A 23,912-nucleotide genomic window follows, 5' to 3' on the forward strand; every position below is an offset into this window, starting at 1 on the left:
CTTTCCAATTTGGATACATTTTATATATTTTCCTTGTCTGATTTCTGTGGCTAGAACTTCCAATACTATGTTGAATAAAAGTGGTGAAAGTGGAAATCCTTGTCTTGTTCCCAATCTTAAGGAAACACTTTTAGCTTTTCCCCATTGAGTGTGATGTTAACTGTGAGTTTGTCATATATGGCCTTTATTATGTTGAGATATGGTCCTCTATTCCCACTTTGCTGAGAGTTTTTATCATAAATGGATACTGGATTTTTGTCATACACTTTTTCTGCAATTATTGATATAATCATATGATTTTTAGCCTTCCTTTTGTTTATGTGGCATATCATGTTAATTGATTTGTGGATATTGAACTAACCTTGTATCCCAAGAAGAAATGCCGCTTGATCGTGGTGTATGATCTTTCTAACATGTAGCTGAATTTGGTTTACTAATACTTTGTTGAGGATTTTTGCATCTATGTTCATCAGGGATATTGGCCTGTAATTTTCTTTTTTCGTAATGTCTTTGTCAGGTTTTGGAATCAGGGTAATGGTGGCCTCGGGAGGATTTTTGTAAGCATTTATTTTAAATATAGGAATTTAGAGACATGAAGGACTTATAAATCCGTGAAGAATTTCAGGTCAGTGTGGTCAGTTGATAGCAGTAATAATTTGAATTATGAAAGTGCTCAAATTTGTTATGCACTAGAACAATAATAATTATCTTTGCAGTACCTAGATGGAGACTTTTCATTATAATAGAGAGGACAGCAGAGGCCAAAAACCCTCTCTCAAATTGCCTTTAAATAATATAGGAAATTATGTTAAAAAGAAAAATTATTTATGTATCTTTAGAGATTTGTTTTTGTAAATGAGCATTATCATACTCTTCTAGACTTAGAGATGTTAATCCTTTCCCTTACTTCTTGCTTAATAATGAAAACCAGCTCACCTCAGCCGGAAGCAGCCACCAGCCCCTCATGGACTTGCAATTACCTAAGCACTAGATCCTGCTCAGTTTTCCTCAGCTCCACACAGTTTTTCCTTTGCTAATTTGCTTTTTTCGAGAGGGACTTATAATTGACTTGATTAGCATTTATATTCCTCTTCATGAAGTAATGTTAGTTTTAAGAAATAACAAAATTATTTGTGTAGTTTGATTACGACCATGCTATTTTAAAAATTCACCGAAAACTATGCACAGGGAAAAAAGATTCTTAGGAAACATACTCCAGAAGATTATTAGTGATTTCATTTTCTTGGCCAGTGAAAGAATTACTTTCATTCTGATTTATATGTTTTCAACATTTCTGTGATAAATACATTACTTTATGCTTAAAAAACAATCGTGTTCAAAATGCTATATGAATTTAGCTTTATTTACTGCTTAAATATTAAAAAACAGAAGAAGACTCTGTCTTTGAATTTTGATTGTCGATTATGATGTATGTCTAGTGGAATTTATTTAGGTTGCAGAATGCGCAGATTAATGTTTTTCACAAATTGGGGGAGTTTTTTGTTTTTATTTCTTGCAAAGTTCTTTCTAACCCTTTCAATTTTTTGTTTGAGGACTTCCAGCATTTCTATGTTGGTACACTTGGTGTCCCACAGGTCTCTGCAATTTTATTAGTTTTTCTTCATTCTTTTCCTGTCTGTCCCTTAGACTGCAGAGTCTCAATTGACCTGTCTTCAAGTCTTGATTCTTCTGCCAGGTCAAATCTGCTGTTGAGCCACTCTTCGAGATTCATTTATTTCAGTTATTGTACTTTTCAACTTTCGAATTTCTGTTTAGTCTTTTTTTATATATATAATATCTGTCTTTTTATTCATGAGAAATTCTCACACCTTAATTCTTTGAACATAGTTTTCTTTAGATCTTTGAACATATTTATAAGCGTGGATTTCAAATCTTTGTCTAGGAAGACCAATGTTAGGCTTCCTCATGGACAGTTTCTATTAGTTGCTTTTTTCCCTGTGTATGGTTATCCCCCCCCCCCCCCCCGGAAATTAGATCCCTCTCCTTCCCCCCACTCTACCTACCCACCCAGGGTATGTCGTTTCTGTTTGTTTAGTGACTTTCCTGGACTAATTCTGTAGTCTTTTTCCTTTGTCCTGTGTTGCCACCAAAGTCACCTCTTGGTTAGCTTAGTGGTCAGCCAGTGGTTAAAGAGAGATTTTTTTAAATGCCTTCTGTGAATAGGTTTCCCTTTGATGAGGGGCTCTGTATGTGTGTGTATTGGGATACACTTTTAATTCTTCATCCTTAGCTTCCACGTCCTACTTGCACAGGCAGTCAGTGCGAGAGATTGGACCTTTCAGGTTTTTATTGGGCATGCACACAGCCTTTCAGGAGCATATGTCCTTCTATTCCCAGGAGTATGTTGGAGCTTTTCAAGTCCTCGTCAATATCTCAGTCCCAGTTTTTTTCCTTTCAAGCTTATTGGTCTGCCTCTTCTTAGCCACAATTGGTATCACTGACTCAGACAGCTATGCCACCAATTATTTCGACATGCACCGTAGGGTTAGTCTTGTTCACACAGAGCATGCTCAGAGCCCGGGCAGATAAAAGTCAAGCCCTGAGAATGGAGCTTTTCAAGGAGCGGCCAGAATGTCTAACACTGATAGGTCTTGGGGGTGGGGCTTCTGGGGAGCTTCAGATGTCTTCTGCCCCATTCCATGGCTGCCAGGCTGCTGGTTTTTATTGTAGTTGCAAGGCTGTTGGTTTTTAAGGCTACTTTGGAGCTTGGGAGAGGGGAATGGGAGGGAACAAGGCAAGTTAAAGAAAGTATCACAAGCTTAGTATTTTTACCATGATTCTGCTGTTTTTCATGAATAAATCTTCCTTGGATTGTTGCAAGCCTTTGTTTAATTTCCAGAGTTCTGAAAAAGTTAATTTTGACAATATTTGCCAGTGTTCTCATTGCTTTTTTGGAGTAGCGGATTTTCCAAGGTCTTTATTTTGCTGTGCCAGAAGTACTTGTGTACTGCTTAGTAGTTTAAAGGGCAGTTGGTTTGACCACTAGGTGGAAGTAGAGACTTGGAAAGTTTGTTCTGTTGCATCGTTATCTTAGGTGATTTTATTGTATACAGTAACGTAGCCATACTACACTGCCATGGTTATTAGATTGGGTCTCTGTCAATTCCCTTACTATATCTATAATTTTAGCATTAGAATTTGTTTCTGTCAATAGTGCAATTTAAATTTCTCATTATTTCAAATAATTAAAATTTTGGTTGGAATTTAATGAATTTTCAGGTAAAATAATACTTTAATTCATGAAATCCCAAATTATAGAATCTTTGAAATGAATTGCAATTTAAATGTTATTTATTTGATTAATTGATTAAGAAAATTGCTTTGAAGAGATGAGAATAATTAATTGTAGCATATTATAAAATTTTATGTATGTAAATTCTTGTGTCTAAAGAAAGTAAAAAAAATGTTTAAGTAGATTTTGAAATTTTTTATACTGAAAATGTCATTGGTGATATTCTTATGGGCAGTGTTTACCTTGTGTACAAATCATTATAGATTATAATCTGTATATTACTGTATTAAGAATTCTGTGTCTAGAAACTTACTAATTTTTGAATATTTTCATTAGTATACGAAATTCCTTCTGGACGTTTCATGAGAGAATTGTATGGCCACCTCAATATCATTTATGATCTTTGCTGGTCCAAAGATGATCACTATATCCTTACTGCATCATCTGACGGCACTGCCAGGTTAGTATACTTGACACGTACTTTCTGTGTCTGACGTTTTCCATCAAGGAAAGCAAAGAGTGTTATAAAGTGATATAGCTACTCTTATGTTTTGCTTATCAAGGAACTGCCATAAAAATGCATCACACGGAACTAACTCAACAAGTAGTAGAGAAACCTTTTCCTGAACACATCTTTGTTAAATGTATTTTATTTATGCAATATAATTTCTAGTTCTGTCTTTAAATGATCACTGTGCACATTGTTCGATTAATAATTTCAGATGAGATTATTAAAACAACTGAGATTTTTTCAAGAATATAAGCTCTTGGTGGCAGGGACTCCATCTTCACTGTTGGCTGGATGCAGAGGCCAGGGCACAGTGGAGCTTAGGACATAGTATGGAGTAAATAAATGAATGTGCACCTTAAAACAGAAGGCTCTTAAAACTAAGAGCTTTATAGATTATCAAGTATTTTCATTTTTCAGAATGTCAGTCTTAAAATAACCCCTTTCAATTTAATAAGTGTCACAATAAAATATTTTAAAAGCTACTTTTTAAAGTTTCATTTATGCTTTTTGTAGCTGCTTGTTCTCCCTTGGATGTATTCTAAAAATATCATTAGGCAGTTGTTCAAGATGCCTTTATAAATGGCATTTAATTTGATTCCAACAAATGTAGGTGGATAGACATAAGTATTTATTATCTCTACAGACTAGGAAACTGACATTTAGAGCTGTTTGAGATCCACTCTCATTTCACTCTTATTTCTTCTGCTGTTTGTTCTTTAAGCAGCTTCTTGTTCTTTAAGCATACTTTTTTGTTTTGTTTTGTTTTGTTTTGTTTTGTTTTGTTTTGTTTTGTTTTGTTTTTAAGAAGGGCGCAGCTCACAGTGGCCCATGCGGGGATCAAACCGGCAACCTTGGTGTTATCAGCACCGTGCTCTAATCAACTGAGCTAACCGGCCACCCTTAAGCATACTTTTAACAGACTCTTCTAATATCTAGGTCCCTTCTTCTATGAATCTTATCAACTTCTTTGTCAATATAAAATGTCTACTTGATTAAGATGTTATCATTGCTGTTCAGTTTATAGTTAAATAAAAAAGATGGCAACTGGTAACAATTGATTTCCCTCTCTGTCTAGCTGGGAACCTACTGTTAGTCCCTCTTAACAATATCCTCAAGAACCTATGTAGTCTGTTCTTTCAGCATAGCCATCCTGTCTGACGCCAGGATATACTAGAGAAAAATATATGACTTTGCTAAGGCTAATTATGAATTTGTAAATCTGAAAATCACCTGAGTTCTCATCTCTGCTGAGCAGTCCTTTGACCTATCTTTGTTTGGCTATCTTTTCTCATTCCTCCTGCAGCAGATCCAAACTTTACCATGCTTTAGAGTTCTCTATACTGAATCACAGTCTTCCCACTTTCATTAGACAACTACCTTCAAGTCACAGTGAAATTTAGACAGACGTGAGCTTCCTATATTTCCCTCTGGTTTCCCACCTAATAATCTGTAAATTCACCCATCTTTATCTCGGTCCATCTCTTTTAACAAAGAACTATGGGTACAGACACCTTTAAGGCTAATCCTTGACCTGTGCTTTTAATTTTAGTCCTTTAATCTACAATTCTGTTTCTTTTATTTCCTACACCTCTTGACCCTTAGTATCTTCCTCTGTATTGATATTGTTCTCTCATAGTAGAAATATATAATACACGGATTTCCAACCGTGGATTGAAAATACAATTTCAAAATACCATTTAAATATCTGCATATAAATTGACCTGCACTGTTCAAATCCATGTTCTTCAAGGGTCAACTCTATGCTCAAATCTCCTCATCTTAAATAAATCTTTTTCTCAGCTCTTTCTGCCTTTCAGACTACCACATCGTTTTTTCTTTCTACATCATCGAGAGCGTCCTACACACACTGTCCTTACTTCATTCCAATCAGTCTGGCTTTCATGCCCACCATACTGTATAAACTTTCTTCAAAAGGTCAGCAGTTTTTGCTAATTTTCAGTTCCATTCGCCAGTTTTAGTCCTTACCTTGGCCTTCACTGCAGTAATTCATTATCGACCAGTCTTGAAATATTTTCAACTCATGGTTTTCGTTGACAACCTCTTTTGTTTTCTTTCTATGCCTCCGACCAATTCTCGTTGTCATTACTTTGCCTGTTCTCTATAGATGTTTAATCCCCAAGATCCTTTACTTGCTTTACTTGATTGTTTGGTGTGCTTATCCTGGTCTCTCTCATCTTCCCCAGCTTTTAATCTCACTTACATTCTAATGACTTCTAGCTCCCACTTTTTTTCTGAATTTGACTTTCCATTACATGCTTCTATCTGGATTACCCAGTGGCACCTCAAGTCTGAAACCAAACTTACCGAAATCACCAAATTTTTTTTCTGTTTTAGTCCTCTTACGTATATTTTTAATGACATCCTTACCCACTCCATCTCCCACGCTGGGAATCAAAAGTAGTACTCATTTCTTCTTTCTACCATTTTTTTTCCACATCTAACTAGTAAAGTCTTGCAATTGTCTCTCCTAAACGACTCACCATTGTATCACACCCTTTCTATCCTCACTACTGTTGCCTTAATTCAAGCCCTTGTTGTCTCTTGCTTAAACTGTTGCTGCTAAACTTTCCCAGTGTTCAGTCTCTAGCCTCCTCCATCTCTACTATTCTAAAATTATCTTCCCAAAGCCATCTTTCATAGTACTTTGATTTGAAAAAAAACAAAAGAAAAGAAAACACCTTGAGTTGCCACTGGCCTTTGGAACATATTCCAGTTCCTTAGCATGACATGAGAAGCACATCCCTCATTGACCTTACATTCTGCCTCATCCACACAATCGTTTGCAATACCCCTAAATTCTTCTTTGGCATCTCCATGCCCTGTTACCTTACTGTTCTTCCTATGCTTAAATGCCCTTTTGCTACACTTCCTGCCCAACTCATTCATTCAACAAACATGTAAGTGCCTTTTGGGAGCCCTCGTGAACTCGTGATCATCACTTAAAACCCAACTCCGATTTCACCATTTCTGAAAGCCATCTTGGATTTCCCCACAGAACATATAATATATTATAGTAAAGTGTGCTTTTTTTCTTTAGGTAGCTTTGAAATTGATATTTCTGTAGGACTCTTTACATCATAAAAATACTATTGTAAAGGATTAACTGAGTGAAGAAAGAAACATTGTGGCTAGAACCAAAAAGACAAGTTTTTGAGAGGTAAGGAATCCTAACAATGAATAGGCTAAAGGCAAAAGGAAGAGAATGAGAGTTGCTAATGCTCAAAAGTGGCAGAAGTATGGGCTTCTGCCCGTGGCCTCCTGTCTTCCTCGGGATGACTGTCAGATACTGTCATTAGTGTTTCCTAAGTAGCTGTTTCCCACTGGTTAGCTTTTTGCCTTAGGGGTTGAACCTAAATCTCCTTTTTTAGTTATCTTCAGTATAATCTGTATTTTTCCCAAATCAACAGCTCCTCATATAATCAGAAAGATTTTTTTCTATGTGTAATAGCTCCGAAATAGGCCCATAGGTCCCCACTCTACCCCTTCTTCACACACACTGTTTTAACTTTGGTATGCTTTTTCTTTTCCAATTCAAATAATTTTTTTGTGTGCAATAATCTAGTCTTTACATACTTGTATATCCTTCTTTGCTGTCTATAATGAGTCTGATTTTTTCCCCAAACCCATTAATACGTTCGTTTTGATCTTGGATTCTGCCATAGATTGAGTAACTAAAGCCATCATTGATACTAGTTCCATTTTTACATAAAAAGTTTATTTTTTATTCTAAAATATTATGTCTAATTATGTTAAGCTGTTTTAAAAATACAATTGCTTCATTTGTATCTATTACATAGTATTTCAAATGATGGTAAGATTTGTTAGTGATTTTTTTATCTTTTAACAATTTTATTATTCACTCCAAGTTAGATGATTTTCTTCTTTCAATAAATACTATATTTCATGTAACATATGTTCATTGAAAGTATTACTATGGTAAGATGTTTATGTAGTGACACATGTGCTTTATTTTTACTTGAAAACATGTTCTTTCACTTCCTTCATTATTAGTTTGAATTCTTTGTAATTGAAGATCATATCCTGTATTTTAAGCAGCTGCTGAGAAAACTCATAGAATGTTATTCTTGAATAGCAACTGTGTTTTTTTTCTTTTATTGATAATTCTGTAATGGACTTATTTACTTTAGTTCTTAGGCAGTAATTAAAAGGATGAATTATAAATCTCCATATTAAAATATTAATAATATTTTTCTAATTGTAATAACTTAATCTTTTAAAAATCTGATATTCCACACTCATATAGCACCTGTCTGTTTGTTGCTAGATTTTGCCTATTTTTACACATTGATTACAAATTTAGAGTATCTACGTAACATAGCTGTTTAACCCATAGAGTTCACTCTTTTGTCAAGGTTATACAATGACAATAATACTATTTTTTTAAATCATCTATTATATAGAGGAAGAGATAATGAGAGTGTTAAACACAAAGTGAGTGCTTAATATCAGATATTCTGTTTTCTATCAAAATATAATTATTTTAATCTTATTTTACTCAAGTAGTCATATAATAATTTCGTTATGGCTTTTCAGTCTTTGAGATCTTCATATGTATTATCTAAGCTTCGACATTACTAATACAAAGTTAATAGAGTACCCTGTTCTCTAAACCCCCACTAATAAGCACTTTGCAAAAGCAATATATACACAACCTAAATGGGAAATCATTAAAGTTTCTCCCTATATTTTTGTTTTTATGTATAGTGTACTATATACAATATTTTACTATTTAATGGATGTTTAATCGATGTCAAAAATAGGTAGGTTTACAAAAGGCAGACGTATCTAAATACAAATGCAGTCTTTCATTTTATAGTATAGATTATAATTAGTAGACAAATTAACCATTAATCTTGACAATATCTGTAAGAAATAGCTTGGTTAAAATGTAAAAACCCCAGCCATCAATTTCATGATCACATTATTTTTTATTGTTATAAAGTTTAAATTTAGTTTATCGTTGGTTGTTGTCACTTGCTTACTTAAGTCCTATTGGCTACATTGGTTCTTAGTGAAACTTTTAAAGAAAACTTGTGCCTTTCAGAAGCAACTTTATTTTATCCTTTTCCAGGATATGGAAAAATGAAGTAGATAGTACAAAGACTTTCAGAGTTTTACCTCATCCTGCTTTTGTTTACACGGCTAAATTCCATCCAGCTGTAAAAGAGCTGGTAGTTACAGGATGCTATGATTCTGTGATACGCATATGGAAAGTTGATATGAGAGAGGATAGTGCCATATTGATCCGACAGTTTGACACACACAGGAGTTTCATCAACTCTCTCTGTTTTGATGTTGAAGGTAAGTCAGAGAATATATTCCAAATGAAGCCTAATTGCATGAAGGATATTTTAAAAAATTTTATCTCACTAGATTAATAAATATTTAAGCTTGAGAGAGATTTTATGTATTGATGATTATTTGTGCATATCTAGATTTGTACATATTTTGCAGATTATATGGTAGACCTGGGCATAGATTTGGCACTGAAGTTCTGTTTGTGATTTTAAAGTCATTCAGTTCCTAAACATTTATATTCAACTAATCTTCACTGTAATAACCAGTCATGTTCCAAATTTCATAAATATATTTCATTGGATTGGTGATTTTCCCCTTAGTAGATTTGTCTTTTAAGAGGGCTTTTTAATTTGAAGGGTAAAAATGAGGACGATGAAGGGAAAAATCCCAAAAGAATATTTAAAAATATGTATTTTAAATATAGCAACAGGATTTTTTTTAAAGTATAGAAACATATAGAAGGGAAATTTGCAATTATTTATCAGTTTATCTTAGTATATGAATAATATAGATGGTGTTTTAAAGACAAAATATAAATTATTTTATCAGCTGAAAGCATAAAGAAATTTACTATATCTATTAGTCACCTTTTACATTATTTCCGACACTAGATATTCAGGTTATAGTTGTAATTAACTAGTATGGGATCCAGATCAAAATGATAATACTGCTAATGTACTCAATTCCACTATAAGGATGTTAATATCTTGGAACACACCAAAGAAAGGTAAACCAATGATAGAAAGGTATCTAAAAACTGTCATAAAGAAGTAGCTCAGATTATAAAAGAGAGATGAATATCTTCCAATATTTGGCTAAGATATCCGTATGTAATAAAGAGAAATGAGTCTGTTTTGCTCCAGTGGGTAGAGATGGGGCCAAAGCTACAGAAGACAGATTTTCTTTTCTCAGAATTAGAAAACACACCCTAATACGTTATTGAGCAGTTTACTAGTTGAATAGGTTGCTTTTTAAAAATATTAAAGTCACAGTTGCTGAATTACCATCTGTTATTAATGGTGTGTAAGATATTCCTGAGTGGGTGTAAAGTTGAACTTGATGGTCTCTGAGGTCCCATTCAACTGTAAATGGTTTGACTTTAAAAATTGATGTTAAATTGGAACCCGTTATTTATTATTTTATTCTTTCCTTGATCATTGTGTTTTTACTGGACCTCAGGCATTATGCTAACAGCATATATCAGAATACAGGTGTTTTTCTAGGAATATAAAAGAGATTATGTAGGTTAATAGAGATGCACAATATAGATACATATTGGATAATTCAGGTAATTTGTTCAGCTTTGGAATTTGAGCCATATATACATGCACTGAGATGTTCATTTCTTTTTGTATTCAAATCAGGCAAGTCGCAAAGGGTAGTAAGTCATCAAAAATAATTCAAGAGTGAAGAATTCATTTAGAGATAATTGGGATTTGATTGTGAGTTGTGTTCGGTGTTTTTGGCTTTTTTAAATGGAAATACCGTTTTGTAGCCCTAGGATTCTTTGACTGTTTCACTGGGATGTGTTTTCCCGATTTCATATTGTTTATTTCTACTTCTGTGTAACGTTTATAAGTGATTTTACTTTTTTAAATAGGTCATCATATGTATTCAGGAGACTGCACGGGGGTGGTGGTGGTTTGGAACACCTACGTCAAAGTTAAAGATGTGCAGCATTCAGTGCGCCACTGGAGTGTAAATAAGGTACAAAATCACATTGCATATTTTGAAATTCAATTAAAGAAACTGGAGAAAACGTTGAACCGCTTGTCCTTAAAAGAAGACATGAAGACATTCTGTTCTCTCATTTCAAAACTACTGTTTTTCTCAGTCCCTGGAAAGTCAGTTGTCATCGATTATAATTATCAGGGCTTTCTGATAATATAGTGACTTAGTGAAAATGTTCTTCATTTTGGCCAGGCTCTCCTTTAATTCTTTTGAGCCCTAATTTACACTACGGCATTCAGTGATCCTTTACTGAAATGTATGCTAAAATGAGATATATGTTATATTACATTACCATCTGTAAATAATAACGGATATTTTCTGCTATTGATATTCTTTTTTTCTTTGTGCAATATCATCTAAAATCAGTGTGCTCAGTGTTTTGTTAACCATGCTGTCTTTCAAAATTATGTCATTATAAGGGATTCTATCATGTCATAATAATTGTTTCACTTTTTCTTTTTACTTTTTGACCACCATCACCCATTTCTGCTATTAGTTTCATTTGAAATTTGCTAAATAGGCAGAAACAAATGGATAACCTAATTTTTGGAGTAGAGTGTTTTTAAGGTGGCTTGTTTATTAAGCAATTACATATAAAATCAGTCATTAAACCTGAGTTTTATATAAATTGATACAGTTTTTGTCTTACATGCTGTGCCTTTGTTCTTCAATTTTTTTGTTCTTAATAGATTATAACAATTGTCTGTTTGAGAGAAAAAAAAGACACTGTAAGTGAAAAAGAATTTCCATGAATTTTAGTTAGATATATTGAGTTTATCAGATCTACTTAAAAGCAGTCCATTCTATTTTTAGTCATTCTCGTCTGTCTATCAGATTAATGAATGATGACTTGGGATTTATGTTGTAGCCTAATTTCACACACTTTGAAAGTACTTTTCTAATTACCTATATGCCTGAGGGATTGGCAATGCCCCAAAGGCACCAGTTGCAATCATTTGAATCTACAATTCAGAGTCTATTATTTGTGTTAAAAATCATGTGTTTCTTTACCTCAATATAATAACCAAAAGGCAAATTTACCTTGAAAATCTGCAGCCTGGTAGTCACTTGAAATAGTCACAAATAAAATGTTAGGAAATGAGCTGGAATGTCTTTTTGGTAGGTAATGCCCTAGAACAAACTGGAGACTGATTTCTTACTGGTCTCTTCAGCCAGCAGTGTGAGAAATGCTAAGTTATACTCATCTGTCCCTTAAGATGAAGTGTCCCTGTGTTGTTGTTACATATCCTCCTCGATACAGGACGTGGTCTTCAAAATTAGGGTTTCTCTAGTTTGAGCATGAATATGATAAAGAAAAATATGGAGGAAATCATTAACAGGTATTACAAACACTAAGTCTGCCAGCACCTTTCTCAACTGTATACCTGACACTTGACTTGCTTTTTTTTTTTTTTGCACGTTTGCATCTGCCTGAGTGTTACTGCAGTTGCGCAAACCCCCAACAATGCATCCCTACCCTCACGTGGTTCAGCTCAGTAAAACCCCCATTTGTGGTGTCAGTGTTGGACTTCTCTGTAGCTTTTTTAAAAGTAGCTGACAGCAGGTCTTAGTGTCAAATAGCTATAGCAGGGGCTCAGCTGCTGATACTAGGACCGTAGTAGATTGTACCCTACCTTTGCTGGTGCCAGCCCACCTTTGAAGAGGAGCCCCTGGAGGAGAAGGGAGCGAACTATAATAAGGGGTTCTTAAGGGAGAAGGATTATTCATAATTCTCCCTGCAGGTTAAAGCATACTTCCCTTTGACTCTGTGGACTTTAGTCTAAGCAGTTTTGCATTTGTAATTTTTTTCCTCCTGTAATGCAAACCAGAAAGAACTTTGGTAATTATTCTAATTAATGCAAGGCTTGTTTAGGCAGATTCTCCTTCAGTGTTTATGTTTTTTTTGACATCATTAATCAGGCATCTTCTGTTGCTGCCTTAAATAACCATAAATAAATATTTTTAAAAATCCCACCTAAAATTACAATCTAAATTAAACGATTTCAGAATTGTCTACTGATAATATATCTTTTTCAGGACAAGTGAAAGTAAGTGTATGAAGAAATAACCTGAGACTGAAATAGAACTTGAAAGTTAATTCTGTACTTACTTTTGAGTGTAAAAAATAGAATTTTTTTTAATATGATGATAAACAGAAAATACAGTGTTAGAAGCAGGAAGTGCATCTTGTTTGAGAACATACTACAAAAACACATAGTAACATGGTGTTACTTAACAACCAAAAAATACTTTTCATCAGCTTTATTTTCAACCTTAAACTGAAATTACTGGGAATCCTTTTAAACAATTGTAAAACATCCTGTGTAGTACAATTCAAAGTGATATCTTAAAATTAATTTTGTACTTTTGTACTCTAAAAAGGGCTTAACATTAGACAAACTTGATAGTGGTAATATTTATACATTTATATATTTTTTTATCATTTTAGGAAATTAAAGAGAGTGAGTTTAAGGGGATTCCAATAAGTTATTTGGAGGTTCATCCCAATGGAAAACGTTTGTTAATCCATACCAAAGACAGTACTTTGAGAATTATGGATCTCCGAATGTAAGTGTGTTTCATTACTGATAGGTTACGCACTTGTAGAGTAAGTAATGAATTTATTTGTTTTTATAAAATGCAGCTGTGGTTCTCACCTGGATAATTTTGTCCCTTAGGGGACATCTGATAGTGTCTGGAGACATTTTTTAATATTGCCCCTACTAAAGACCAGAGATACTGCTATGCGCCCTATAGTTCATGAAACTGCCCTCCACAGCAGAGAATTATCTGGCCCAAAATGTGAATAGTTTTGAGGCTGAAATGTAATCCATTGTTTTTTATTTTCACAATTAAAAAAAAAAAACAAAAAAAACTTCTGTCATGGAATATATTTTATTCCAATTATACTGGTATAGCATAGTATTATGATTTAAAATCATAACTGAATGAGAGGGCTTTTGAGTAATACATCTTTGTTTTTCTTTTTTGTTTTATTTCTGAATAAGGCAAATGAAGGGAAATACCCTTAATGTAAAAGGCAGAAGCAGAGTTCTGGGAAAATCAGCATGGACTCGGGCATACTTTCGTTTTGGTGTTGAGTTCCAGTAAAACAGATGAGAAGAAGCTATGTTATTAGAGTTCATTATTGTATTTAGAAAGGCAGATTTGGTGATCTATAATAGTTTAGTCTGCAGTTCTCTTTTTAAGACTAACCATCAAGCCCTTAAATATTTATGTAGAGCTGTTCAAGACCCTGGTGTGGGTGCTATGGGAGAATAAGTAGAATTAGTTCATCAGCTCCAAAATGATACCAAAAAAACAAACAAACCATTTAATTAGGCTAAATTGTGAGATCTTCGAGGACTGAGATCTGCTTATTCCTTTTTTCTTAGCCCCCGTGCTATGCCTGGCAGATAGCTACTACTCAGCATGTACTTTTAATGAATGTAAATTTATAATAAAAGGATTATATATTTTGTGGCAACAAAGGTGATAGCTATAATGTAGTCTTCTGTTAAAGGTTCTGTGGAGAGGTTAGCCTTGAGCTTAATTGAAGGATGGATAGAATTTAGATAAGTGTTTTCAGTAGGGTGGAAAACATGAAAAGCCTGGAATAAAGTTCAGAGGTAGGATAATATAAATTGTGTTCTACGCAGTGAGGTCATCTAAATGAGCATAGGTTTTTTGATAAGGAGTGCTGAGAGAATTTTTTAGAAAGAGAGATTAGAGCCAGATATTAGAAGACCAGGCCTCAGCCTAAGGAGTTTTATTCTCTTTTTAAGCAGTATATGAGTACATAGTATTCAGCTTAAGATCATGCTTGGTCTCTAAAGGCAAACTGCTTAGATTCAAATACTGCCTTTTCCACCACTTACTAGCTGATTAACCTCTCTGTGCCTCTCTTCTCACATCATTCAAATGGGAGAAATAATACACCACACTCATAAGAGCTTTGGGGGGAATAAAGACATGTAAAGTATTTAAAATATGATTGCACATAGCAAGGACTGCAGACATATTTGTCCCTGTAACCTCAGGTCTGAGAATTTACACTAAGAAAATAATTATAAAACTGCAAAAAATCAGACAACAGTATGGTTGGTTACGAGAGGGGAAGGGGGCTGGGGGGAAGATGAAGCAGATAAAGGGGGTTACATATATGGTGACTGAGGGAAACTAGACTTGTGGTGAGCACACAGTGCAACATACAGATGATATTTTATAGAATTTACACTTGAAACTTATATAATGTTATTAACCAATGTCACCTCCATACATTTAAATAAATAAATAATGAAATGGTGCAAAAATATATGTATACACAATTGTTCACAGAAATCATGTTCCCAGTAGGGGAAAGTTAGAAATGTCCTAAGTGTGTTGTCCAACAATAGAACATTTCTTAAAGTACATTTAGACAATAGCATAACATACACCTATTAAAATGATTATGCGTAATGTATATTTTCTGACGTGGACTCCCATTATTTGTGATTTACTGTTGACTGGAAAAAGCAGGTAACAGAACAGTGTATGTAATATCCTCTCTGTAAACCAGGGATGATAATAGTACCTGAGTGGCAAATAGTAAGCATTAAAACAGTGTTAGATATTTTTCATAAGCGAAAAATCCTGGAAGGTTGTATAGCATGTTTAATAGATTTAATAATGTGTTCTATCTAATATATTTACAAGAATCAAGTATTCGTTGTGTGATTTTAAAAATTCATCACACAGAGAAAAATTAAGAATGTAAAAATTCTGCCCCCTTTTTAGTAACCAACTCAAATGCTGCTTCCATAAAGTAGTCTCTCTTCATAGCTAGAAATTATCTCTTATCCAAATCTGCAAAGTGCCCTTTCTTTTCTTGTCTTGTAGCACTTTCTACATCCATTTTCTATTTTACATCACTGCACTCCCTGAGCTCTGGCACTACCTCTTCTTTATTCTGCATCCATCATAGAATATCTCCCACATAACAGATTCTCAAAACTTGTTAAGTGCAAATGAAGTATTTAAAAGTTTTTCTACCACCAGTCTTTCAAGACTGTCACACAGACTACATTTGTAAAATCTTTTTTGCTTATAGATTAGCAGCAAGGAAATTTGTAGGAGCAGCAAATTATCAGGAGAAGATTCATAGTACTTTGACACCATGTGGGACTTACCTCTTTGCTGGAAGTGAGGATGGGACAGTGTATGCTTGGAAACCAGAAACAGGTAAATATTTCATTGATCTTTAAAAATTTGGGGGCGGGGGGTTGAAGAAGTGTGAAAATTACCATTTTATGGAATAATTTTCAAGGAAATTCTGATTTCAGGTTCTCAATTATGTTTTTCAATATTGAAAAGCTGATGATGAAAGTCAGCAGTGGTCTAAATTTATATTAAATTCCATTCCTTGTTTTGATATCTTCATGGATTTAGAATTTCACATTATAATTGAAGGTTTATTCTTTCCTTGCCTATAATGAGATATTATGGATCTTAGAGTAATATTTAATGAGGACTGTAATGCAAAATACAAAATGTTAGCAGCTGAATTTGAAATACAACTAGGTATACAAATGGTGACACATCTACAGTATATTTTATTAGAAACATTCCATCAAATTTTTGATGTCTGAAACTTAATAACAATTTACCTGAATTACTGTAATTCAATTTTTTCCCAATAAAATAAACTATTATGTTAAGGAGTTCATGTGTGCTTTTACCTTTGCTTTTCAAAAGAAAAGTTGAAACTACATAAACATTTCTTAGCAATAAGTTGAGAGAATTTTATAAAATTCACTTTAAAATTTGTTTAATGAACAGTATTTAATTATACCGTGTTTATTCTCTTGATCTTTCCTTTAGGTATTTTTGACTAGTGAGTTCACTTAGGTTTGTATTGTGTGTTTTTTCTTACTGTGTTTTGATACTTTAGCATCAATTGAGAAACGTTAAGTCCCCTTCAATAAATGGATCTAGATTTTTTTCTTTCTGAGTTTTGCTTTTCATAGGTTCCTTAGACTTCTGCTGTAGGCCTCTTTTAGCCATTGCTAATCATATGCATCTTTAAAGCAAATGGTACTTCAAACAGCCTCTGGAAGAAAAAAAGAAAAATTAATTCCCCACCAAACCTTCCCTAGCCAGAGAGTTTCTTCATTTTAGAGTCCTGCCATTCCTCCCCTGGTTCTCTCTGGCGTTCTTTGTTAGTTGACATTTTCTTAGCTATGTCAGATCTCAGAGTCAGGTACCACTCTGCTTATAAGCTCTTTGTCTTTGTTTTGTGCCATGAAAACGTTACTGAAGAGGTTGGATTAAGAAGTAGCAAGAGAAGAGCCAACAAAATGAAAAATATAGTTATTTAATACAGTGTACTCAAGTATTTATAATTATTTGTGGTTTTCATGTAAATAACATGAGCGTCATCATTACTTACTATATTTTTGATAAGTTGCAGCATAATTTTCTAATAAGAAATAACTGATTACAAATTTTTGAATGTCTTTTCTTATTTAGGAGAACAAGTAGCCATGTATTCTGACCTGCCATATAAGTCACCCATTCGAGACATTGCTTATCATCCACTTGAAAATATGGTTGCATTTTGTGCATTTGGGCAGAATGAGCCAATTCTTCTGTATATTTATGACTTTCAGGGTAAGTCCACTGCTTGAAAAGTAAAGAATATGTAGAGAAACCTTTACACTTAGACTGAACCAGGAATCATGAGCTCTGTGAAAACTATCATCCTTTGTATTAACAACGCTCTCTTGAATATACTATTAGAGCTAAAGAGCTTAAATAGATTGTTATTATAAGATTTTATTTTTCCATAAGCTCTATTTTTCTGGAGTTTAAATATCAGCAAAGTACACATAATAGTTGTGCCCTTATGTTGGAATCACAGAAAGGGGGGTCATCACTCTCTTTGTAAATCAATTTAAGTGAATAAAATACGCCTAAAAATTATTTGGGAATGTTAACTAAATTTAAAAAGTAAATAACTTCTATGAAATATGTATCTTTAATGTTTTCAGTTGCATAATGAGTTAATTTCTTATTCTGTTTCTGTTTTTACTAAAACATATAGTTTTAATAAATTGTAGTTTTGAGAGTTTCTCAACATGAAAAGAACACAAAGAAACTAAATGTCAGTGAAGACAAGATCCAGAATTAGAAATCTGATGTCTTTTTCTACTCTAAAATTATTCTATCATTCTGAGAAATAAGGAAATAAATACTAGACACATTCTTCAGAAGTAGTATAGTATTCTTAGAATTATATGGATTTGTGCTGTTTTTTCACGTAGTTCTTTATTTCTGTCCTGAAATTAGGATTTTATTCTTCTGCATTGTGCTGATAGTTCTGTCACTCTCAAAATTGCAATTCATTTTTTTTCAAGTATTAAAACCTTAGTATCTTTAATTTGTTTAGGATGTCATGTATCATTCACTGTTTTTGCTAAGCTAGGGTAGTTTACACACAATGTCATAAGTGCATACGTATGCAAGTGTGTGTTTAGGTAACATTAATATGGAACTATTTGGACAAAGTGTTTTAAATTGACATGTGAGTGGTCAATTTTATTGCGTTAATACAGATTAAATTTGTTAATGGGTGTAAGTTCTAAGTTATTAGACAGTTGAGTTAAATTCTAAACCTGAAGTTATTGATCATAGTATGTATTTTAATATGTCTTTCCAGGTGAATTATATTAGAAAATAATGTGTAAAATTGAGATTTACCTTTTTAAAAGAAAAGAAAAGAAATAATGTATATGTCTAATACATATTCAAATTTATGGAACACTATTACTAATGGTAGAAATTTTGAACAGTACAATACAATTTACTATTACAAGCAAATGTTAGCAAAAATAAATACTGCCTGATTATAGGAGAAGACAAATGGGATTCTCAAAGCACCCAATGTCCAAATCTGGTATCTAGTTAAAACATATATCCTGAAACAGGTCTTTCTTTGTACCCCGTCTAAATCTTCACATAAAGGAGAAGAATTATATGTAAAGACTTTATAATTGGAACTGTTATACAGGAAATAGGCAGCACAGTTATTTCCTCAGACTCAAGAGGTTTCACAACAGTCTTCATTCAATTTCTAATTTGCTTTTTAGGCTTTTGAAATTTTCACTACAAATGCAAGTTAAAGTTCCACTCTTATCTTTTTTTTTGTCTTCAGTTATTTTTTGTCATAGATAGAGGGATTTCATCATTAGATTAGCCCAGTCGGGTTTGCCCATATGGTTTTTAGACAATAGATTTCAGACTAAAAAGTTCATTCTATAAGTGTAAGTAGAAAGAACAGTGTTTCGGGAGTCCAAAATATGGGTTTAGGCTCAGCACTGTTTCTTTGGTGACTTTGCACATGCCTCTTGCCTTCCTCCAGCTCCGTTTTCTTATCTAGTAAATGGTACTACTACTACTGATATCTGTGCTACCTAAGAGTTATTTGTGAAGATTCTATCAGATGGGTACTGTGAAACTACTTTGTAAATTGATAAGCGCTAGATTGTAAATTGATAAGCACTAGATTAAAACAAAGGAAGGTAAAATGGGTTGTTGTCATGCTCATCCAACTAGTATAGACTTGACTTTATGCTGATAAGCATCTCTCTATATCTGGAATAAAATTGAAAAGGTTTTTTTTTCTTCCTCTCATTTTTTTCAGTAGCCTTTTGCTTTTTCTATTAGAGTGTGTACCTTTTTAGATCAGTTATATTAGAAAATAAATGCATAAACTTAAGAACATTATGTTATATCCATGCTATCTTAACATGGAAAAGGAAGCATTTCTAAGAGTTTTAGAAATATTCAAATAATACACATGAAATTAAAAATTACCTTGTGCAGAATACAGTTTTGATACACTAGCACACCTTTGCAAACAAATGAAAACTTAAAATGTTTCAACACATTTCATACTCTTTACTACTTATTTTTAAAAAGAGGAAGTTTAGGAAGGAGTTACGTAATCTCAAGCAATCCAAGATTTAGCACAGTTCTTGTGAATGGTATATATCCATAAGAAAATGAAAAGTTGTTTCAGACCTAAATATTTTACTCATTAAATACAGGCCAGCATAAAGTCAAATAGTCTTTAAATTTTTAATTGAAAATTATTTTTATTACTGACCTAGTATAGCTTTGCCTTATATTTTGTTATAATATTTTTAATACAGGAATATTTTGCCCAACTTTCTTGTCTGAAAATAAATTTTACATTTAGCTTTACATAAATATTTTAATGGTATAAAATTTGTTACGTGATTTTTAAATAGTATTTATTAAAGGTGCTGATATGTTTAAGTAATTTTCAAGGAAAATGGAGCAAGATTTTTTTTTTTTTTCAAGTTAAATAAGCTGAGAATGGGACCACAATGGTAGCTAAATGCATCATCCATCTTTCGGTTCTAGCAGAATCTGTGAAGAGTCAGCAAGCATCTTTCCTTGTTAAGCATATGTTCAGGTTGTGGTCTTTTGGGTCTTTTGCTTTTTTTTGGTAAGATATATGATTTTTACTTTCAGAAGGCAGTTTTATTTGCCTGGTATTGAAAGGGTTAATCATCTAGTAATACAAAATTTAGTCACACAGTACCACAAATAATGTACACTAAGGCTTCCCATAATAACAGAGCTGTCAGAGAAATGGCTTCTACCGAATTAAATTTTTGAAGTTAGACTTTAGCAATAATGTTCTGTTATTAATCAATATTTATCTACCTCAGTCTCTAGGATCCTGCTCTACATTTAATCATAATCATAGCTAATACTTACAAAGCACTTTCTGTATTCCTGGTACTTTACACACATTTAATTTATGAGACAGGTTCTGTAATTACCCCATTTTACAGGAGCCAGTACTTAGATCCGTAGAGTCTGGACTTGGAGTCCATGATCTTCTTTGCTACACTAAACTGCCTTTTTAGCAGATTTACTGAAATAGTAGCTTTCAATTTTTTAATAAGCAAACTTTTTTGTTTCTGTAGTACCACTTACTGTGTGCCTCTCTGTGGAGTATGTGATTTCTTTGTACTGTCTGAAGTTTGTAGGAAGCAGAGCTGGAGGCTTACTCATCTTTTCATTACTAGTACAGTACCTAGCCTGAACACTGATAAACATGCATGTAGTATTGTAAGTAGGATCAAGTCTTAATTTGGGAAGGTCTCAGCACTTTTATAATTTCAGGTAATGAGCCTAGATTTTCACTAGATGGCAATATCTCCTCTGAAAGAATCAGTATGAACTCTGGAGTGCTTTTCACAGTGGCTCAGGGAAGACGGATCTTTATTGAGCACCTATAATGTGTCCGGCTGAACAGGGCTATGAAAACTAGCAATCAACACTCAGCTTATCATGTTCTTTTCCAGTGCTTTGTGTTTCCTAAGTAGATGATTAAACCTCTGGGAGAACTGTAGGTAAACTGAGAAGCAACTTTTACCATGGACACTAAAATTATTTTATTTGTAGATTTCATGTTCATTTATGACCACCTACATTGTCATTGTTGATAGCTCTATTTTTCACACTATGACCTGCTTTGCCAGAGTTCAGGGCAAGGTATACTGTTGGGTTCCTGTAAAAATTTTGTTATATAACTTACTCTTTGACCAGAAGTCCCTGGTGTTTATAATGCCTTGTGTCTAACACAGTACCTGAAATAAGAATTACAAATCCTGTAAAATAGCATTTTCCTTTCAATTTTATAAAAATACAGACTGAGAGGCATGATCAGTTGTTAGATTTGGTGCTAATAATAATACTGGTAGTAGTAACTAATATCTATCAAGCATTTATTATATGTCCCCTACTCTTATGAGCATTTTACATGTATTATCTCACACAGTCCCCAAACCCCACAAGGTAGCTACTGTTATTATCCTCATTTTGTAGATGATGAAACTGAGGCACAGGGAGAATGAAGTAATTTCCCAGTGCCAACTAATAAAAACAGAGAGTCAAAGACTAAGGTAACAAATACCCATGTGTGTACACCTTCAGCTTACGAAAAAGAATGCAAGCAGCATAGTTGAAGCTTCTGTTTGTTCTTCCCTACCATCTTCTCCATCTTCTGGAAGTAATTACTGTCCTGAATTTGACCTTCAGTAGTCTCATTTATTATGTGCATTGTTATTACTTTACTATTATTATTATTTATCATGTGCATTTATTTATTACACATGTCAGTGTCTCTAAACAATTTGTAGTATTGTGTGGCATGTTTCAAAACTATATAAGTGTAGTCAGCCATATGAAAAAAAAAAAAAGAATGTAGCCAAATATTCCTGTGGTGAAATGTGTTGTTTGTTTTCAATTTTAATATTTAGGAGAACCCCGTAAGATTAAAAGGAACTTTGCTTGTCTAGTGTTATTATTAATAGTTCACTGCTTTACAAATTTGCAGGGTAATACTAATGCATTTAGCCATGATATTCTCTCTGTAGTCTAAAATACAAATTTTCTTTTTTATGTAGAATTAAATTTTAATGTAACTAGTTCTACAATATTTTTGCGATAAGATAATGTCTAGTTGAAATAAATTTGATATCCATAGTTTTATGTATAATTTAATGATAGTCTTGAAGCACTAATGATGACCAGGAAGCAAACTCAGACATTATAATCCTCATACTTGTATAAGATTATGCAGTAACAAATATAACTGGTTACAGGTCAGAGTTTTAAACATCTATTATTACCCTAGTAGAAATCAAGAAATAAAATGCCATATTTTAAGACCTGCTGAAACTTCCTTGTCTAGCATTGGTCATATCCTGAAGCATCTATTTTAGTATTCTTCACTAATGGGGTAGTTTGATTGTTTGATTTGAAAGCTTATGTCATTGAAAGATTCAAGACATATGGAAAACTTAGGCAGCTTAATGGCTTTTGAGCATAAACCAGAGCCTGAATTCTTCATCCAGGCTTTTTTTTTTTTTTTTTTTTTAATGCTTACATTGGTGCTTTTTAAAATGCACCAAGAAAGAGACTAGTGTGATGCAAAATAGACAAAAGTGTTTGGAAAGGCTGGAGTAGGAATTAGAGCATTGAGGTTCTAGATGGAATGCCATCACTTTCTGTTTGATCCTGATAAAATAACTTAGCATTTTTGCACCTGTTTTTTCACCTGTATAATTTAAATAATACCTGTTCTATTTTATCTCAATGTTTTTATCAAAAGATAAAAATGAAACTATAAAGCAAGACATGAAATTTATCTGTATTAGAGTTCATGAAACAGGCTGCAGTAGTGAAATCCTAGCTATTTTCTGTGGCAATACACACATCACCCACTTTCAGTTGAATAGCATGATGTGCAATAATTGGTTGATAATGGAGTAGGAAGCCAACAAAAGGACAATAACATGTACTTTGGGGTATTGGGAAATAATTTACTATATCTTGGTGTTCAACTAATGGATTTGCCAAGTGATGGCAGTTGCTCTCCTATTTGGTTGACTATGAGACATCAATCTGTTACACTTTTATGTGTAGCTTTTAAAACAGTAGTTATTAGCGGCATTATTTTTGCTTGGCATATAAAACATGTCAAGGAAATACGAGATTACTATACGAAACTCTGAAATGCAACCAGGCTACTAAACTTGAAGTGTTAGTCAATAGAACGAACTTGTTGGATTCATTCACATAGTATTTTAAGATTAGCTGAAGTAGGCACAAGTCAAACCCAGTAAAATACAATAAAAAACATTATAAGTCCTTGAATATTCTTGTCTTAGTCCATTCGGACTCCTATGACAAAATACCAGAGACTGGATGGGTTATAAATGACAGAGTTTTATTTCTCATGGGACTGAAAGCTGGGAAGCCCAAGGCAAGGCATCACCAGACTCAGTGTCCAGTGAGAGTCTGCTTTCTGGCCCCTAGACGACATCGTCTAGCTATAACTTTACATGGTGGAAAGGACAAGAGAGTTCACTGGGGCCTCTTTTATAAGGTCACTAATCCAAGTCATGAGGACTCTGCTCTGGTGATCTAATCACTCCCAAAGGACCCACCTCCTAAGCCATCACCTTAGGGGTTAGGATTTCAACAGAGGAATTT

General features: G+C 33.5%; 1 protein-coding gene across 14 annotated transcripts in view; it reads left to right on the forward strand.

Moving 5' to 3' along the window:
- AHI1 (Abelson helper integration site 1) overlaps positions 1-23,912 on the forward strand; it is a 170,363-nt gene that overhangs the window by 38,719 nt on the left and 107,732 nt on the right. For all 14 annotated transcript variants that reach the window (XR_016020173.1, XR_016020174.1, XR_016020175.1 and 11 more), the window contains 6 exons: positions 3,590-3,713; positions 8,878-9,107; positions 10,705-10,811; positions 13,285-13,403; positions 15,928-16,058; positions 17,346-17,486. Coding sequence is in view for 11 of the 14 variants with exons in the window: in XM_088795441.1 (XP_088651567.1) it covers positions 3,590-3,713; positions 8,878-9,107; positions 10,705-10,811; positions 13,285-13,403; positions 15,928-16,058; positions 17,346-17,486 (852 nt within the window). In the remaining 3 variants the exon portion in view is untranslated. The remainder of the gene's footprint in view (positions 1-3,589; positions 3,714-8,877; positions 9,108-10,704; positions 10,812-13,284; positions 13,404-15,927; positions 16,059-17,345; positions 17,487-23,912) is intronic.

The sequence above is a fragment of the Rhinolophus sinicus genome, chromosome 2 (assembly GCF_057876585.1).
Source record: "Rhinolophus sinicus isolate RSI-liver-muscle chromosome 2, RSI-T2T, whole genome shotgun sequence".
NCBI lineage: Eukaryota > Metazoa > Chordata > Mammalia > Chiroptera > Rhinolophidae > Rhinolophus > Rhinolophus sinicus.